Source organism: Lissotriton vulgaris, unplaced genomic scaffold (assembly GCF_964263255.1).
Source record: "Lissotriton vulgaris unplaced genomic scaffold, aLisVul1.2 SCAFFOLD_876, whole genome shotgun sequence".
Classification (NCBI taxonomy): domain Eukaryota; kingdom Metazoa; phylum Chordata; class Amphibia; order Caudata; family Salamandridae; genus Lissotriton; species Lissotriton vulgaris.
Window position 1 is genome coordinate 784,747 of NW_028240747.1, and position 20,015 is coordinate 804,761.

The 20,015-nt window shown below is 48.0% G+C and overlaps 1 protein-coding gene across 1 annotated transcript in view; it reads right to left on the reverse strand.

The window, feature by feature from the left end:
* LOC147672885 (sodium/potassium/calcium exchanger 2-like) overlaps positions 1-20,015 on the reverse strand; it is a gene marked incomplete at its 5' end in the record, with an annotated part of 177,280 nt that overhangs the window by 132,987 nt on the left and 24,278 nt on the right. The window contains one exon of the mRNA XM_086947951.1: positions 16,990-17,108. Coding sequence (XP_086804077.1) covers positions 16,990-17,108 — 119 coding nt within the window. The remainder of the gene's footprint in view (positions 1-16,989; positions 17,109-20,015) is intronic.

Sequence of the window (20,015 nt, forward strand, 5' to 3'; positions counted from 1 at the left end):
GGCGGGGAGCGCGTGGTCCTATCGGCAGGCGGGGGGCGGGGTCGCGGCAAAAACCGGCGCGAAAATCCAGGCGGCCGGCCCTGCGGCGGCTGGGGCGCCGGGCTGGATCGGCGATCGAGGCGGGCGGCCCTGCGGCGGCTGGGGCGCCGGGCTGGATCGGCAGCAGGCAGGCAGGCAGCAGGTAAGAGGCAGGCAGCAGGCGGGGAGCGTGGGGGCAACCAGGCCGAGGGCACAGTGGTCACAGTTGCAATGTTTGGGGTTAAATTTAGGGGTGGGGGTGGGGGGGCTGTCAGGCAGTTGTTATTTAGTGAGCAGTAGTTTTGTTCGGCACAGGCCAGGTGGGACTTTGTTGTAGGTGCACCTGATTCCAATAAAGCGGCCTTTTTCACAGACTTTGGTTGTCTGTGTCAGTGCTTCCCCCCCTCACCTACTGGTGTGCCCCAATGGGGATTTGGGGGGGTGGCCGACCAGCGGGAGGCTCGCCCCCCCGGGGAAGTTTGGGGCACCAGGGGAGGGGGGGAGGAAGTGTGACACCAGGGGCTCGCCGTAGCTGGCGTTTTTGGGCTGGTTGGGCGGTTTGGGCTCCTTTTGGGCTGGTTGTATATTTAACCTGCCATTTTGTGTCACCGCACACTGTTTGTGGTGCGGTGACACAGCAGCCAGGTCATAGGCATTTTCGTGGCCCTCCCTCCCCCCCTATATAAAATAATTATGGTCCCTTGGGTTTTTTCTGGGGTGGTGGGGGGTTGGGTCCTGGTCATGAGGGGTTTTGTTGGTTGATGGTGCACTGGTTAGGGTTACAGTTGTGTTGTCGCTGGAACAGGTGCGTTTTCTGGGGCGCTGTCCTAAGGAGATAGGGTGGTTTTGCTGGAGGCCTGGGACTGTATGGTAGCGGGGGTGTGGTCATGGAGGTCATTGGGGCATTCAGTAGAGGGGTAGGTTGCTGAGCGGATGTTTGTTGTATTACGGTTGCAATGTTTGGGGTTAAATTTAGGGGTGGGGGTGGGGGGGGGGCTGTCAGGCAGTTGTTATTTAGTGAGCAGTAGTTTTGTTCGGCACAGGCCAGGTGGGACTTTGTTGTAGGTGCACCTGATTCCAATAAAGCAGCCTTTTTCACACACTTTGGTTGTCTGTGTCAGTGCTCCCCCCCCTCACCTACTGGTGTGCCCCAATATTGTGCTCACGCCAGGTATTGTGCTTCTATGAGCTGGTTAACTTTTTTCAGTTTTCACACTCCTAGACAGATTGTCCGTTCATCAATCAATCAAGATGCTCAGTTGATTCCCATTCCTGGTGATGACCTACAGACTTCTCTACCAGGGTCGAAACATTTAAACTATACATGTGGACAATCCCGTTCCCAGACCGTTAACAGGTTTCTATGATTGTCAACTGTAATTGTTCCAATGAATAAAATATCTGTTTTCCCCACGCTTGTAAATACTCCAACATGCTTGAGCACCATACTTCCTGCTTCTTGCACAAGCACATTTTCCAGCAGCGAGCTGCTTCTCACTAAAAAAATCTGTTTTTATATAAATTGTCTTGTAATTTTAAAGTGATTAAAATAGTGAACTCAGAAATGAAGACAACCTGTTTACTCTTTAAACCTGTCTGTGGAATTATTTGCTAGGCAATTATTTATATGCAAAATGTTTTGGACTGTGTCAAAAGCAGATTAAATTACAAAAAATAATTCCACATTAGGTGTTCACCAGATGCACATAATTATTTTTGCATCTCTAATTTTGTGAATAATTTCTCAAATTAATACCTGACTGAACCACTGCATTTTGTTTTTGTTATACTTATCTGTTCATCCCTTAGGGTAACCCTTATTCCATGCACATATCGGGGCACAATAGGCAATAGTGTCCGGTCTCAGGTTATCTTTGTAGAACCGACATCATTCGCTGTCCAGGAGCAGGCTTAAGGCACAGTACGCGTGGAACTATGTTTGTGCTTTGTACACGACGCCCAAAGGTATCTGTTTGCAGTACACATGAGGCTCATTCGCTGTGCAAAAGCCCTCACTAGTTTGCATCAGAAGATCTGTGTGCAAAAGTCTTGAGAGTGTGTGCAGGAGGACCATGTCTCAGATTGAGTCTGGATATAGTAAGACATCCTAGGGGCTGATTGTGGAGAAGTGTGGCTCACTGGTTAGAAGCGGCAGACCCTGAAGCAGAGGTCGGCCCGGGACCAGGGTTCAATTCCCGACGCGGCAGGGTCTTGGGTCAATGTCCGTGGACTCGATAATTCTCGCCTAGGTGCCTACGCTAACCATGGGTCCCACTCTGCAACTCTGGGCAATAGCTTGCTTAATCTCCACAACGGCCCCAGGAGCCGGGGATGCCTGGCTTCACCTTGGGGGTGCACTCTCACAGGGAAAGCCAGGACGGGTTCCCCAGCGGTATACAGCGCCAGGACGCCACGTAATGAGGTAACAGTGCGCTTTACAAGTATACATACATTACATTACATTACATTACAATGGCGGGCGGACTTCAGCCCATCTGCCATCGTCTCAGAGAGTGGGACCGCCTGCCTACAAGGTGGCAGTCCCACAGGGGGAATTACGATGCAACCGCCAACACGGCGATCGTACCTGCCATAGTTAACATTGCTGCGGGTGCTGCTGGCTGCAGCACCTGCTGCAATGTTAAAAAGGCACTTATTACATTTCCCCGCACTGAGTGGCAGGCACCATGCGGTGCCTGCCACATGGTGTAGGGAAATGTAGGGGTGGCAACATAGGTGCCCTCCAACCCCCAAAATAAAGGGCCCTGGATGAAGGGAGGCCCGCTACGGGCCCCCAATGTCCATTCCCGCCAGCCTTCCCATGTCTGGTGAACCACCATGGAAAGTCTGGTGGGGATGGTCCATCCCAACAGCAGTGACTGGTTGGCACCGCCGCCTTTTGAGGGAATACGAGGACCTCCGCAGCACCGGCGGGCTCAAGGAGCCTGTCGGATGCATGGCGGTTGGAGCTTCTGACCGCCACGGTTCCGCCCACCATTATAATAAGCAAAACACACAAGATGATGGACGGAAAGTTGCACATTGGCAAAACATTCACCCCCAGTCACAGATCTGGGTTTAATCCATCATTATTTTGCTCACCACGCCACCCCAGTTCAAACATGGCCATATGAAAATCAGTCTTGACCCTGTGCTTCATAGGAAAAGTCCAGGCCAAACTGCCAAGCCATGTCTTCCCTGGACTGGAATCAAGCATCCTAGGACCGGTTTCTGGCTATCAGCTGTCATCAGCCAGGATAGCTTGACTCCAGTGGTGTAGTGAGCACAGGACCCATGTCTGGGCAAACCCTTCCCACATAGGGCGAACAGCAAAACACACAAGATGATGGACGGAATGTTGCACATTGGCAAAACATTCAGCCCCAGTCACAGATCTGGGTTTAATACATCGTTATTTTGCTCACCACGCCACCCCAGTTCAAACATGGCCATATGCAAATCAGTCTTGACCCTGTGCCTCATAGGAACAGTCCAGCCTGAACTGCCAATCCATGTCTTCCCTGGATGGGAATCAAGCATCCTAGGACCGGTTTCTGGCTATCAGCCGTCATCAGCCAGGATAGCTTGACTCCAGTGGAGTAGTGAGCACGGGACCCACGTCTGGACATACCCTTCCCACATAGGGTGAACAGCAAAACACACAAGATGATGGATGGAATGTTGCACATTGGCAAAACATTCACCCCCAGTCACAGATCTGGGTTTAATCCATTGTTATTTTGCTCAACACGCCACCCCAGTTCAGACATGGCCATATGCAAATCAGTCTTTGATTAAACCCAGATCAGTTGCCTGGGGGTGAGTGCTGGCAATGCTCAACACTCCGTCCATCATCCCCTTTGGTTTTGCTTTGTTCGCCCTAAGTTGGCAGGGTATGCCCAGACGTGGGTCCCTTGCTCACTTTGCCACTGGATTCAAGATAGCCTGGCTGATGAGGGTTAAGAACCCAAAACTGGTCCCAGGATAATTGTTTCCGGTCAAGGGAAGACACGGCTTGACAGTTCGGGCTGGACTGTTCCCATGAGGCACAGGGTTAGACCGATTTGCATATGGCCATCTCCGAACTGGGGTGGCGGAGTGAGCTAAAGAATGATGATGGATTAAACCCAGATCAGTTGACTGGGGGTGAGTGCTGGCAATGTTCAAAACTCCGTCCATCATCCCCTTTGGATTTGCTTTGTTCGCCCTAAGTTGGCAGGGTATGCCCAGACGTGGGTCCCTTGCTCACTTTGCCACTGGATTCAAGCTAGCCTGGCTGATGAGGGTTATGAACCCGAAACCGGGCCCAGGATGCTTGTTTCCAGTCCAGGGAAGACACAGCTTGGCAGTTCGGGCTGGACTGTTCCCATGAGGCACAGGGTCAGACTGATTTGCATATGGCCATGTTTGAACTGGGGTGGTGGAGTGAGCTAAAGAATGATGATGGATTAAAGCCAGATCAGTTGACTGGGGGTGAGTGCTGGCAATGCTCAACACTCCGTCCATCATCCCCTTTGGTATGCTTTGTTCGCCCTAAGTTGGCAGGGTATGCCCAGACGTGAGTCCCTTGCTCACTTTGCCACTGGATTCAAGATAGCCTGGCTGATGAGGGTTCCCATGAGACACAGCTTGGCTGTTAGGGCTGGACTGTTCCCATGAGGCACAGGGTCAGATTGATTTGCCTATGGCCAAGTCTGAACTGGGGTGGTGGAGTGAGCTAAAGAATGATGATGGATTAAAGCCAGATCAGTTGACTGGGGGTGAGTGCTGGCAATGCTCAACACTCCGTCCATCATCCCCTTTGGTATGCTTTGTTCGCCCTAAGTTGGCAGGGTATGCCCAGACGTGGGTCCCTTGCTCACTTTGCCACTGGATTCAAGATAGCCTGGCTGATGAGGGTTATGAACCCGAAACCGGTCCCAGAATGCTTGTTTCTGGTCAAGGGAAGACACAGCTTGGCTGTTCGGGCTGGACTGTTCCCATGAGGCACAGGGTCAGACTGATTTGCATATGGCCATGTCTGAACTGGGGTGCCGGAGTGAGCTAAAGAATGATGATGGTTTAAACCCAGATCAGTTGAATGGGGTGAGTGCTGGCAATGCTCAACACTCCGCCCATCATCCCCTTTGGTTTTGCTTTGTTCGTCCTAAGTTGGCAGGGTATACCCAGACGTGGGTCCCTTGCTCACTTTGCCACTGGATTCAAGATAGCCTGGCTGATGAGGGTTATGAACCCGAAACCGGTCCCAGGATGCTTGTTTCCGTTCCAGGGAAGACAGGGCTTGGCAGTTCGGGCTGGACTGTTCCCATGAGGCACAGGGTCAGACTGATTTGTAAATGGCCATGTCTGAACTGGGGTGGCGAAGTGAGCTACAGAATGATGATGGATTAAACCCAGATCAGTTGACTGGGGGTGAGTGCTGGCAATGCTCAACACTCTGTCCATCATCCCCTTTGGTTTTGCTTTGTTCACCATTATAATAAGGCAGGCCGGAAATGGCCTCACAATCCCAGTGAACCTGCCACCGACAGCCTGTCGGTGGCGGGTTCACCGCCATCGCAATCAGCCCCTAAGTACAGCAGGTAGTTGTGTGCAGTATGTCCCAGTCTATAAGCTGAAGACCTCACCCAGTCTGTGTGCAGCAGGCTTCCTGCTGTTTGTGACTCTAACTTTAGTCTATATGATGGTTCAGGTATTTTATTAAATCCCTAGAGCCTGCCTTAGAGGGCTCTACCGGCCAATAAAGACCCGCTTCAACGTTAAAGGATCGAGCCAAAGACAAGGGCATATAACAAGGGAGAGGGCCTTTAATGGTTGGAAGAGCCCGCTACGGAAACGCTATAAGGCTATGAAAACATTCCACTCCCAGAGGGCCAAATGTTCTAATTTGTAAAATAAAGGCCTCATGGAGCCCAAGAGGTTGAAATCCCCTCGGGCTCCACAAGCCCTTTGTTAAACACTGAATTGCTCCGGGGTTCTACTGGCCAATAGAAGCCCGGAGCACTCCATTGCTTTCAATTGAGCACTCAACATTCCAATGCTCTAAATAGCACTAACATACTGCATTACTGTCATCTAAGGGTGTTCATGCACTGCAAGCATACAGGAATGTAAAAAAAGCACTGTCCAGAAAGTCACAGTGAGCAGAATGAACACAAATCATGAAGGCATGTGAATTGTGTACTGAAAGCAGTGCTGTGGTCCAAACTTTTATAAAGCTTTATTGATCAATACTATGCATATTAAAAACAATCCATTAGGTTCACAACTGACATTACACTCTGACACTATGACATGCATAGGTCATAGTTCTTTCAGTTCCCAATTTGTTGTAAAATTAAATCCAATTTCTTATCAAGTTTCAAATAAAAGATCCAGTTAGTTGGTGGCTGTAATAATATATTCACTTTTCATAACACCTGCCCATTTACGAGAAGTATCGTGACATATCAAAGTTTACTTCATGATAAGCTTGAGTCCAACAATATTTAAGAAAGGAAACATGGTAAATCTTTACTGATTATTAATGTATTGTACTTTATCTGCTTGAATTGAGATTATAATTAGTATATTTATTTAGGGGATAAAACCACTTAGGTTAAGCACAAAAACGTATCTTTCAACTGACCTCTGTAGGGTCCGATTATTCAAAGAAATATTCTTTATTCATAAATTGGAACACCTTTACAAGCCACAACAATACTGACCTTCCTTCCACTCCAACTGCTCCAGCTGTACTGGACAGAAGCTCCAGAACACAAATGTAGAGTAGGTGGAATCGAAGCAAGGTTTACAAATAAACATACAGGTACACGCAGATTCAGGTGTCATAAAACACATAAGAAAGAAATAAGAACACAACAACCTCTTCCTCAAATGATATGTCAGGAAAATATCAGAGGGATTTGGGATACTTATATTACTTCACTGGGTTTGTTAGAAAATGGATTACTGGTTGGCTTGGCTGTGAGCCCTGGTCAAGCAGCAACTACAATCCTAGTCAGGGTAAGGCACAAGCAAACCCCAAATTAACCTGTGCTTGGTCCCTTGGTTGCTTGGCACAGAACAGTCAGGCCTAACTTAGTAGCAATGTGTAAAGTATTTGTGCATCACTTCAAACAACAAAACACTGAAAACCCTACACACAAGATCCTACACCAGGTTACAAACACAGAGCTTAATTTGATAAATAAAACAAGATCAAAATGGCAAAATTCCAATCAGTAGAAAGGGAGTTATGAATTTTTAAAGATTAGGGAAAAATAGCACCTAAAAGCATAAAGCGCCAACCAGGGATATCGTGTCATGCTGGACCGGGTCAAAGGCAAAAGTTCAGGTTGACCGTGATGGAGCGCAGGTCAGATGCAGTCCCAGATTATCCAGCTGAAGGTTTACATTCTCAAATTTCGTGCCTAGAATCCTGTTTGCGTTGAATAGAGCTACAGGGAACGAGGAGAGCATTGCGGGTGGTGGTCGACTTGGTGTGAAAAGCAGGCCAGCTGCTGCGGATGTGCAGGCTGGAGCTTTGCGTTGGCGGTCCTCCACTGGTGATCGATGCTTGCTGTGCGAAGAGACGGGCTGGTTGCAGCTCGCACTGAACTTTGGCGCAAGCAGCATGATCTCAGTGCGAAAGCGTCCATGCACAGACGCAAAGAGCCCAAAAGCTTGATTTAAAGATTCCGTGAGCCGCACCATGGGTCCAGGACCTGACAGTCACCACTTGGGGGGTAAGGAACTTGCTGCATATGGGTCCAGTAGCTGTAGGGAAGTCTTTTATGTCCCAGAGGCTCAGATCCGAAGGCCAGTAGACTAGCCCTTTGAGTCACTCTGGGATCCTGGGTTCAAGATGAAATTGGAGGTCCAGATCTTCCTCAGGCAAGAATGTAGCACGTAAGCATAGCAGGGCAACAGTTCCTTAAGAGCAGCAATTCAGCAGAGCAGCAGTCCTTGTAGCAGCACACAAGTACTTCTTTCTAGCAGAGTATCCAAAGGCTCAGAAGTGTTCTAAAGAGTTGGTGTCTGAGGTCCTAATTTTATACCCTGGTGCCCTGGTTCTGGAAGGTGGGAGAAGCTGCTAGACAGTGGCTTTGAAGTATAAGAAATTACCTGCCTCACCTGCCATGGCTCCAAGCTGGATGAAGTGACAATGCAGAGTCGTTAGGCCCTGTGTGTGAAGGCATAGCACAGGTTAATCAGTTGTAAGTGGGGATGTGCTCAGCTCCACCCCCCAATCCAGCCAGCAGATGATGGTTCATCCAAGCAGACCTAAATCCTCTATTGTGGGACTGGGAGGAATTCACAAAGTCGAACTGTCAGTTACACCCAGTTATATGACCCAGGCCAGGATATAGGCATAAAAGGGCTAAGAGCGGACAAATGACAACTTTCTCAAAGTGGTATTTTTATAATTGTGATCAAAAACCTCACTTCACGACTAAATTGGGTTTTTACCCCATTTGCAAAGACACCAAACATGAACTGTTATCTCTTCCCATTAGGAAATTAGACTTATAAAATGTAGTACGGCAACTCATGTTATCCTATGGGAGAGGTAGCCCTTACAGTAGTGAAAACCAAATGTACACATTTTTTACTATCAGGACATGTCAATCTTAAAAGTTTAATACATTAACCCATGCCCTCTGGGCTGTCCAGGGCCTACCATAGTGGTGTCTTATATGTATTAAAAAGGAAGGTTCGGGCACGGGAAAATGCTTATTTTGCGAGGTCAAAATGTAAGTTTAAACTGCACACAGAGGCTCTGACATGATAGACCTTAGCCATGCTTAAAGGGCTACTGAAGTGGGTGACACAATTGGTGCTGCAGGCCCCCTTGTAGCATTTAATTTACAGGCCCTGAGTACATGTAGTACCACTTTACAAGGGACTTACAAGGAAATTAAATATGCCAATTAGATATGTCAATGATACCATGTTTTGGGAAAAGAGCACAAACACTTTAGCAGTGGTAAAGTGCATAGAGTCCTAAAGCCAACAAAATAATTTCAGCAAAAAGTAGGATGAAGAAGGCACAATGTTTGAGGGTTACCCTACAAAAAGGGCCAGGTCCAACAGTTTTTGTGTCAATTACTGTAAGATTTACAAATTATATGAATCATTTTACATCTATTTTGGTGAGGTCACTTACGAGGTGTTCCAGACAAAATACCATATGACATGACTTCCTGTGCTGTCATCAAGGTTAAAGATCGTGTGATCTCACTTCCTCCATGAGATCACATGGGTGGTTAAAGTGTTTGTGATGTCACTTCCTCTACCCCTGGTATTTTATTAAATTGGTATCCATGCTGGTGCATGTCTTACTATTCCTTGGAACAGATGACCATGTACTCCCAACATCTTGAATCTACACCTGACCGGGAGAAGAGCAGATGCAATTGCCTGTGTCAGGAAGCAAGATGGCAGCTCAGACAGTTGAGCTGCTGAGAAAACTTCAAAGTGCCAAGAGTAATCTGATTGTATTAAGAAAAAGAAGGGTGTTAAAAAGAGCACAGTGTGTGTGCTTTACTGCCTCAGCTTATTTGGAACTCTTTCAATGGTTTCTAAAGAATGTTTTCATATTCCCCTCAGCGTACCTTCTTCGAACTCTCAGATGTCTTATTCGTTGTGTGCTTGGGGAATACTATATATATGTCTAAGTTCAAAGCCTGGTAAAGTAAACGCACGGATGGAGCCCGCTCCTTGAAGTTCAAAGAAGCAAATGAATGCATGAAAAATTAGAAGGGGGTAGAGCAAAGGTAGAGTTCTGCGGTGAATGCTGCGTTTCAGCTACCCCAGTATCCCAGCCAATTGAGCTTGCAGCCTTCTATTGCTTTTGGTTGTAGACATGGGTTGCAATGCAGGTCGACCCCAATTGTGCACATGGGCGAACACCTCAATCGCTGCCATCGTGTAAAATGAAGGGCAAATGGATGGAGACTCTCCTGTGCTTGCCAGGAGCACTTGCAAACTGTGTTTTTTCAAACAAGCCTTTGACAGTGCTTGTTTAGACAAAAGAGTGATACACTGACTTTGCCAGTGCTTGTTTGAACTGCAAACCTGTAGGATGCACACAAGCAAGAATAACACCAAAGCCAGTTGTCACTACAGACCAGCATTCATTTGGCCAATCAGCATCGAGCTCTGATCTGTGTGCTCATAGACTTCATAGACAAATCACATACACAGGGAAACGCTATACAGTTTTCCATAGTCATCCGCATAGACCATAAGCATCAGGGTATATAGTTCAAATCATGTGCTGTAGCATCGGGCTAGTGTGCAACAAATGCAAAAATGTGAAAAACCTTCCATGCAAGTTTAGTAAATAACATTCCAACAAAAAAATATATCAGCGGGAAAAATTATGGTATTTTGTACCAATTATTCACGTAAAAAATAGCAAAACAAAATACACTGTAATCCGGGATACGAAAAAAATGCTTACAGGGAATCACAGAAGGTGCTGCCACTGTATTCTGAGAAAACATGGATTATATCCATTTGATAGAAAATCGTTCTTGGTGACTCCAAGGAGGAACACATCACGTTTGAAGAGATAGATAAATGCTTTCGCAAACTGTTCACATTTTATTGATGGCTCTGTTGTGGCAGACCTGTCAACTCACACGGTGCCACCGTGTGACACACGATAACGATATTGGCTCCTATCAGACGATCACCCAGTGAGGAGCCGATATCACACTGTGGCAGAGAAAACGAGCTGAAAATCATTGTGAGCTGCAGTTTTCAGCTCGCTTTCGGAGGCTTACAACTGCAGATGCCCATTAGAGGGTGTGAAAACACCCCAGGATATGGCAAAAGTCTCTGCAAGCTTTTATTTTTAGAGGCAAAAATGTCTCTTAGGTACTTCTCAGAACGAGGCCCCACCCCATCCAAGGCCCCGCCCCCTCCTCCCATGGTGAGGTTTTTGTTGGAGTTGGCAGGTCTGCTGTGGGTCGTGTAGATACTTTTACATTACGTTTCAATCCAAACTCGCCTGGGGTCTTTTGCTCAACATAAGACAGTAGCAATCCTCCAGATCTTTAGATGTCATGTTTAGATTTTCACAAACATTTGGCCACAAACCAATTAAAGAAACGATTGCTATATTCAAGAGCAAGTGTATTTCTGTAGCCATAGATGGAGCAGGGCTAAAAAGAGGCAGAACCTTACAGAAGCTAGAGAATACTTTTCTGTGCAGCCTTCTTGCGGTGCCACAGGGTTGTTCCACCTATGTGTGTCACACAGAGTTGGGACTGCCCTACGTTATGGACCAAATCAAAATCTGCCTGCTGTTACTGTGGGTCTCTGCATTGACCAAACAGCAGACAAATATAACACAGGCGATAGATAATCAGAGATTGCCTGCAGCTGGATAACGCTATTTATATTTCCAGGCTTGCCTATATCAAAAATACCATTCATTTAATGGGAGTTCCAGTTTCATGCAACAACAACCAAAGTGAAACAGTTGCATACAACATACCTTGAAGTGATGGATGTAATGCTTGAATGAATGCCAGACACTGGTAATCACTCGGGCCGCATCCCAACTGATCATTATTTTACACATCATGTCACCTCAGTTTGGACCCAACTATATACAAATCAGTCTTTACCTTGCTCCACTAGTAACAGTCCAGCCTGAACTGCCAGGCTAGGTTCTCCCTGAACCGGAACACAAGCAACCCAGGACCGGTTTTGCCCTAAATATGGGCTCATCAGCCGGGTGCATGGTACCTTGTCTTCGGCATACCTGTCCACCTCGAGCAACACAATATCTATACAAACCAGTGATGGATGGAATGCTTGGATTAGTCCCAGCCACTGGTAATTAACCGCTGGTGGAGAGCTCTGCTCTGCCCGTAAAGTGTGCGGAGATTTGCCTGTTCCGCGGAGAACCGAGTGTAGGCAAATCCCCGCACACTCCGCGGCGGAGCAGAGTTGACCAGCCCCCGCCTTCCACCCGCCCTATTAACAATTGCTTACAACTTTAAAAAACGACTTTAAAGTAAATAAAAACACACCTTACCTTTGATGCGGCGTCCCCGGGCTGTCCTCCTCCTCTTCATTGCGTTCTCTGGGAAAACTGCGCGTGCGGCGGTCCCACACAGTGTTTCCAGAGAATGCGATGATGAGGAGGAGGGCAGCCCGTGGACGCCGCAGCTAACGTAAGTTGTTTTTATTTAATTTAAAGTCGTTTTTTAAAAAAGTTGTAAGCAATTGTTAATAGGGCGTGTGGGAGGCGGGTGGCGTAGCGGAGCTCCATGGAGTTTGTTCTCAACTCGGTGGCCCTCCGCGTAGCCCCGCTATGCCCACTACGCCCGGGGTTACGGGTAATCACTTGGGCCGCATCCCAATGAAGTATCCCATCCATCTCTTTTTTTTAAGCCCTGAGTGTGACGGGTATGCCCAGACATAGGTTCCTTGCTCACTCTGCCACTGGAATAAAGCTATACCTGGCTAATGAGCCCATAATAAGGGCAAACCGGTCCTGGGTTGCTTATATTTCGGTTCAGAGAAGGCCTGGCAGTTTGGGCTGGAATGTTCCCATAAGGAGCAAGGTCAAGGCTGATTTGCACATGTGTTGGTCCAACCTGAGGTGGCATGGTGCGTGAAAAACAATGGATTGGGATGCGGCCGAGCGATCACTTGTGGCTCAGATTAATTCAAGCATCCATCCATCACTTTGTTTTTTGAAGTTATAACATTAGAGTGGGGTAGGATTAGCTTTTCAATTATTTTAAGGAAGGGATTCTTTCTTTTTAAGAAATTGCTTTTAAGAATGAAAGTAATAATTGAATATATTATAACTGAGAATAAATCATACTTTTAGAATAAATAATGATTATTGTTAGAAATTAAAGTAGCGTTATGTTTTTTGCAAGAATCCCATATTGTACAAAAATTAATTTGAATGCATTTAATTCTGCTCATGAAAAATAATAGTATACAGTTATTTGTAAATATTCAACATAGGCTGAATATAAGGAAAGGGTGGATTATTTATTTTATTATATTTTTTTATACAATTTAATATAGTTTATATAATAGCATGCTCCATATCATTAAAAATGTAATTAGTACTACCTACATAAATGTAATTGGTAAGGGACAGTGTTAGGTTTAGGCATTAGCTTCAAAGTAGAGTTCACAAGGAGGGCATAGTATCGAAGTAATGTAAAAAAAGCAATGTTAAATTGAAGCTGATGAGCTAATGGAAGATAGGGTCAAATCGAAGAGGCCAGGACAAAAACGGAATTGGCAGAACAGGTTATGTATGTATCGTACATGACATAATATAATGTACATTACTAGAGAGTAATAAGATTAAAATACATATGTATTCCACAATAACTGATATCATAAGAGAAAATAGCGATTTAGATTCAAGTTATGCAAAATGAACTCATATTTTTCTTGAGTATCCAAATTACTTGAGGCCACAAACTGCCTAAAAGTAGTGCAGGAGAACAATGCAACAAATGCTCTCCTGAATATTTTTCGATGCTGGAGCAATCAAATTGAGTAAAAAAGGCATGAAAAAATTGCAAAAAAGTATATGACACATCTTGAATCCCTTTGTGTGTGCAATACTATTTACAAAAAAAAATAGGAACCTTGCTGAAGAATAACCTTCGTTTAATATTGAAGCAAAGTGATTTTACATAAGTTTCGCTTCCTTTCTAATAAAAAAAACATAAAATCTGATTATGCCTCAAACCTGATTTCAATTTTCATATTTTACAAGTTGATAAAACGCATTTGTACAAGTTCTTACTTTTAACACAACAAAATTCAGTCTGCTACATTGTTTTGGTGCAAAAGTCTGCAATACGTTCAGGACTAATACTGTTTTCCCCATTCTTTGAAACAAAATCAGCAAAAAGAGCATTTTCTCCATTGTATGCACCAGGGAAAAGTACATGCTTGAACCCTTTGCATTTCCTTTGCCCCACTAGCCCAAGCCCCTGACGTCGCCTTCCTCACGGAAACCTGGATGAACGCCTCCTCAGCGCCCGACATCGCCATCGCCATCCCGGACGGCTACAAGATCATCCGAAGGGACCGCGTCAACCAGACAGGAGGAGGCATCGCCATCATCCACAAGAACACCATCCGCATCACGACCAACACCGACGACACCCTCGCACCCGCCGAACACCTGCACTTCCAGATCCACATCAACTCCAAGACCACCCTCAGAGGCACCCTCATCTACAGGCCCCCGGGACCACGCACACAATTCAGCGAAGACATCGCCGACTTCATCAGCCCGCACGCCCTCCCCTCCGCTGACTACATCCTCCTCGGGTACCTCAACTTCCACCTGGAGAACAACAACGACCGCAACACCACCACCCTGCTGGACAACCTCGCAAACCTCGGACTCAAGCAACTGGTGACCACCCCCACCCACTACGCCGGACACACACTCGACCCCGTGTTCTCATCCAGCAAGGACATCACCTTCAGCCACACCACCGGACTCCACTGGACGGACCACAGCTGCGTTCACTTCAGCTTCAGAAGGACCACGATCCACCACCACCAGCAACAGGCTGCACGCAGAAGCTGGAACAAGATCACTGCCGACCAGCTCGCGACTTCCCTGAGCAAGAACCCTCCCACCGGCGCATCGAACCCCAGCCAGGCGGCCACCAACCTCACAAAGTGGATCAGCAACTGCGCAGACGACCTCGCCCCTCTGAGGACCCCGCCTAGCATACCCGGCAGCAAGAAAGCCCCATGGTTCACCGACGAACTCAAGAGCTCCAAGAGGAACTGCCGAGCCCTCGAGAAAGCCTGGCGCAGAGACCCAACACCGGACAACATGACTGCCCTCAAGCTCGCCACCCGAAAACCCCACCAACTGATTCACGCCACCAAGAAAACTGCATTAATGGAACGACTGGACAACAACGCACACAACAGCAAGGAACTCTTCAACATCGTTAAAGAGCTCTCCAACCCCAACGCCGGAATCAACGACAACAACCCTTCACAAGACCTCTGCAACTCCCTCGCCGCCTACTTCTACAACAAGATCGCGGACATACACAACAGCTTCAGCACTCAACCAACGCACGCCACGACCGAACTACCGCCCCCCACCACCACCCTCCGCACCTGGACCCCGATCAGCACCGAAGACACCGTCCGCACGATGAACTCCATCCACTCTGGATCTCCGACCGACCCCTGCCCTCACCACGTCTTCAACAAGGCCGACGCTGTCATCGCACCCCACCTGCGGGACATCATCAACACCTCCTTCGACACCGCTACCTTCCCGGAGAGCTGAAAGCACGCCAAACTCAGCGCCCTACTTAAGAAGCCATCAGCCGACCCCACCGACCTCAAGAACTATCGCCCCATCTCGCTGCTCCCGTTTCCTGCAAAAGTCATCCAGAAGACCGTCAACAAACAGCTGGCCGCCTTCCTCGAGACGAACAGATCCCTCAACCTCTCGCAGTCTGGCTTCCGGGCCAACCACAGCACCGAGACCGCCCTCATCGCAGCCACCGATGACATCCGAGCTCTGCTCGACAACGGAGAAACAGCGGCCCTCATCCTCCTAGACCTCTCCGCGGCTTTCGACACTGTCTGCCACCGTACCCTAGTGCAGCGCCTCAGCAACGTCGGAATCCAGGAGAAGGCACTGGAGTGGATCATCTCCTTCCTCACCGGAAGGACACAGAGAGTCCGCCTCCCCCCGTTCAGATCAGAAGCCACCGAAGTCATCTGCGGCGTTCCTCAAGGCTCCTCGCTCAGCCCAACCCTCTTCAACATCTACATGAGCCCCCTCGCAGCCATCGCACGCCAACACAACCTCAACATCATCTCCTACGCCGACGACACCCAGCTGATCCTCTCCCTCACCAACGACCCCGCCACCGCCAGAGCCAACCTACACGAAGGGATGACAGACATAGCCAAGTGGATGATGAACAGCCGCCTGAAACTGAACTCGGACAAGACGGAAGTCCTCATCCTGGGATCTTCACCCTCCGCCGCCTGGGACGACTCCTGGTGGCCCCCCGCCCTGGGCAGCGCACCCAAACCAACGGACCACACACGCAACCTGGGCTTCATCCTGGACTCCTCCCTCTCCATGACCAGACATATCAACGCCGTCTCCTCGTCATGCTTCAACATCCTGCGCATGCTACGTAAGATCTTCCGGTGGATCCCCACCGAGACCAGGAAGACGGTCACCCAGGCCCTCGTCACCAGCCGTCTGGACTACGGCAACTCCCTCTACGCCGGTACCACCGCCAAACTCCAGAAGAGGCTCCAGCGGATCCAGAACGCCTCAGCACGTCTTATCCTGGACATCCCCCGTCGCAGTCACATCTCCGGACACCTGAGAGACCTGCACTGGCTCCCGGTCAACAAGAGAATCACCTTCCGTCTCCTCACCCACGCACACAAAGCCCTACACAACCAAGGACCAGGATACCTCAACAGCCGCCTCAACTTCTACGCTCCCACACGCCAACTTCGACCGACCGGCCATGCCCTCGCCGCCGTCCCCCGCTTCCGAAGAGCCACCAGAGGTGGGAGGTCCTTCTCCTACCTGGCCGCCAAGACTTGGAACTCCCTCCCGACCCACCTCCGCCTGACCCAGGACCACCTCGCCTTCAGGAAGCAGCTCAAGACCTGGCTGTTCGAGCAGTAGCGGACCCCCCCCCCCTCCCCTAGCGCCTTGAGACCCTCCGGGTGAGTAGTGCGCTTTATAAATGCTTTGATTGATTGATTGATTGATTGTTAGTGGCTGGCCAAGGCTAAAGTGTCCATACTAGTCACGAATACATTTCAAGAAATAATGGAAATGTTTTTTCTACAGTGCCCTACCTCTGTCTGACTTGGTTTCAATAAAAGTCCTGTGCATGTTGAAAAAATATGCTGCATGATGACACATCGGAAATACAAAAAAAGAGAGTGTTTGTAAAAGGTTGCAAATACCTGGTTGCCTGTAGTTTCAGCAGTATAGGAGACATTTCCATTTTGCACTTGCCCAGGAGATTCCTTTGGTGGGGTGATTTCAACTTCCACGTTTGTAGTGTTTGGAAGTTCAGTTTTCTCTGCATCATCATACGAAAAGGAAAAGAGTCGGTTAAACATGAATGTGGCAGGGCTATTCATTGAGCAATTTCAATACGAGTTAGTATTTTCATAATCATAAGTTGGAAGTGATGGCAAATGCTTATTTACAAAAGTAGGGAAAAATAACACAGCGCTCATAGTTGTGTTGTTTCCAAAGTTTTTAATAGCTTTCCTATCTGGAGAATGGATTTCATGAATCTGCAACTACAAAACATTTAACACATTTCCTTATGCTTGAATGAACCAACAACTTGCTGGTAATCTTCATTACCCCCATTGGAAGGTGTTTATGTCCCATTATAAAAATGAAATAAGGAGTTCCGCCTCATCCACCACTCTGACATGTTAAATACAGCCTAAGCACCTTTCTCTTTAAAGTACACCCTGTGCGAGTTTCTTCTATGTTTATTACACACAACACACAAAGGGTCCATCCCTCCTCTGGATAGGCAACTATAGGGAGGAAGGGAGCTCTAGATTACTAGACCGACTCTGTAATTTAACCTATGCAGCACACTCAGCGCGCGCCCATCATATGGGGGACAAACCCGGTAGGTTGCTGTCGTGGCTGATACGGCAAGACATAGCTACCGAATCCGTGACAGCAATACAGAATACACAGGGAGTCATGGTGCACACCCAAAATGATATGCACCACGCTTTTGTGGAACACTACTCCACAATATACAGATCTTGTTTGATAGCTACGGAAACAGACATACAGGACTTCCTCTCCTCACTAACGTTGCCGCAGATCACGGACTATCAACAGGGGGACGTGGGTGCTCCTCTGTTACCTGAGGACATAAGGGAGAGTATCTACTCTCCATCGAATGGCAAGACGCTGGGTCCTGATGGACTACCTGCTGAATTTTACAAGGCCTACTCAGATGTCCTAGTACCAGAGCTGTTGCGGGTATATGCAGCGGCACTGGAATACTCAACACTCACCCCCACACAAAACGAGGCAACGTTGGTTTCTCTTTTGAAACCGTGCAGGAACCCTGACCTCCTGGGCTCTTACTGTCCACTGGGCCTGTTGAACACAGACTATAAAATCCTTGCCTCAGTCCTGGCAAAACGTATTGCCCCGTTTGTGCCTACTCTGGTACATACTGACCAGAACGGATTTGTACCCACCAGAAGCACCTCCCTAAATATTCGACGACTATTTAGAATCTAAAAATATGCAACAGAAAACTGGCCCAGGTCTGGCTGTCTCGTGTTAGACCTGGAGAAGGCCTTTGACCCGCTGGAGTGGCCCTATCTTGCAGCGGTCTTACGTAAATACGAGCTGGGAGATGACTATTTGCAGCTGGTGCAATTGTTGTACCAGCGTCCCACAGTGCGGGCTCGCACAGGCAGGCTCCTATCTGACGAAATCAGGGTGAGACGAGGGACCAGACAGGGGTGCCCCCTGTCCCTGTTACTCTTTTCCCTAGCTATAGAGCCACTGGCGGCTCTCCTCCGGGAGGGTGGCGCGGATGGGGGCATCCCCTTGAGCGATGGACTGCATACAGTGTCCAAATATGCAGATGACCTGGTATTGTATATACGAGACCTTCACGCTGTGCCGCAGGAGATATCAGCACTGTTCTGTAGATTTGAGGCGATATCGGGCCTCAGGGTAAACTGGGCTAAGTCAGGCGCTTACGCTTTCCATGAGGACGTAGTTGCGACCACTATAATCATTAATGGAACTGCACTTGAATGGTATCCGACTACGTTCAGGTACCTAGGAATATATATTTACAGGTCCCCAACAGATATACTGGAGGGTAATCTGGTTTGCGCCATCTCCTCAATAAGAGCACAGATGCAATTCTGGAAGACCTTGACGCTCAATGTGACGAGCCGTGTCACCTTAACCAAAATGATAGTACTACCCAGGTTACTGTATTATTTTGCAAACCTTCGGTGTATGTCCCAGTGAGGCTCTTTAGAGAATTGGAGGGGTTAATCCGTGGCTTGATTTGGAATGCGGGGCGGCCCAGGATAGCACTGCAGAAACTATATGCACCCCCAGAAAGTGGGGGTTTGGCAGTTCCTCATCTGGTACTATATTACTTAGCTGCACAATTACAGTGGGTCGCAAAGTAGATAAATTGCAAAAATCTGGCAGACACGGCGACCGAGACAACAGCTTGGACACAAGCCCAGATATGCGGATTTTTGGACCCACTAGCGATAATTCCTCACCCGACAAAAATACATGTTGAGTTTGCAAATAGGTGTTTTAGGAGAAGCCTTCACCTCACAACAGACACAATCCCATATGCCCCGGTGCTGCCACTTCTCGGGACGCCCAGAGGCAGAGGCCCTATAACGGACATGACATTAACGCCCTGGGTTGAGGCAGGAGTGGAGACACTAGGAGACTTGTACGCAGACGGTACCTTACTGCCTTTTAAGACACTAACAGCAGATAATGGATTATCAGTGGGCCAGTTCCTTCTACATGCAGCCATTACGCAAACGTTTACACTAGCATTGGGCGATATGACCAATGAGCAGCAGACACATCAGTTGTTGCAGTACCTGCATGTAATGGGGGAGGGATCACACGTGATACATTGGCTGATACAAGCCCTGCTCATCCATGTATTGAGGCCGCTGTAGAGACTCCGCACATATTGGACTGAACACAGAGGTCGTCCCTGGACTGATAAAGAGTGGGAACGCGTTTTAGCTAGTGCCACACACATACAGCGAAATTCACTATTCAAAATCATTCAACCTACATATTACACAGGGCGTATCTTTCACCAGACAAGAGCAATACATATTTTAACATCAACACTTCCGAATGCCCAAGGTACTGTCTCCTAGGTGCTGACCTATTACATATGCTGTGGTCTTGTCTCCTGCTTTTACCTTATTGGGAT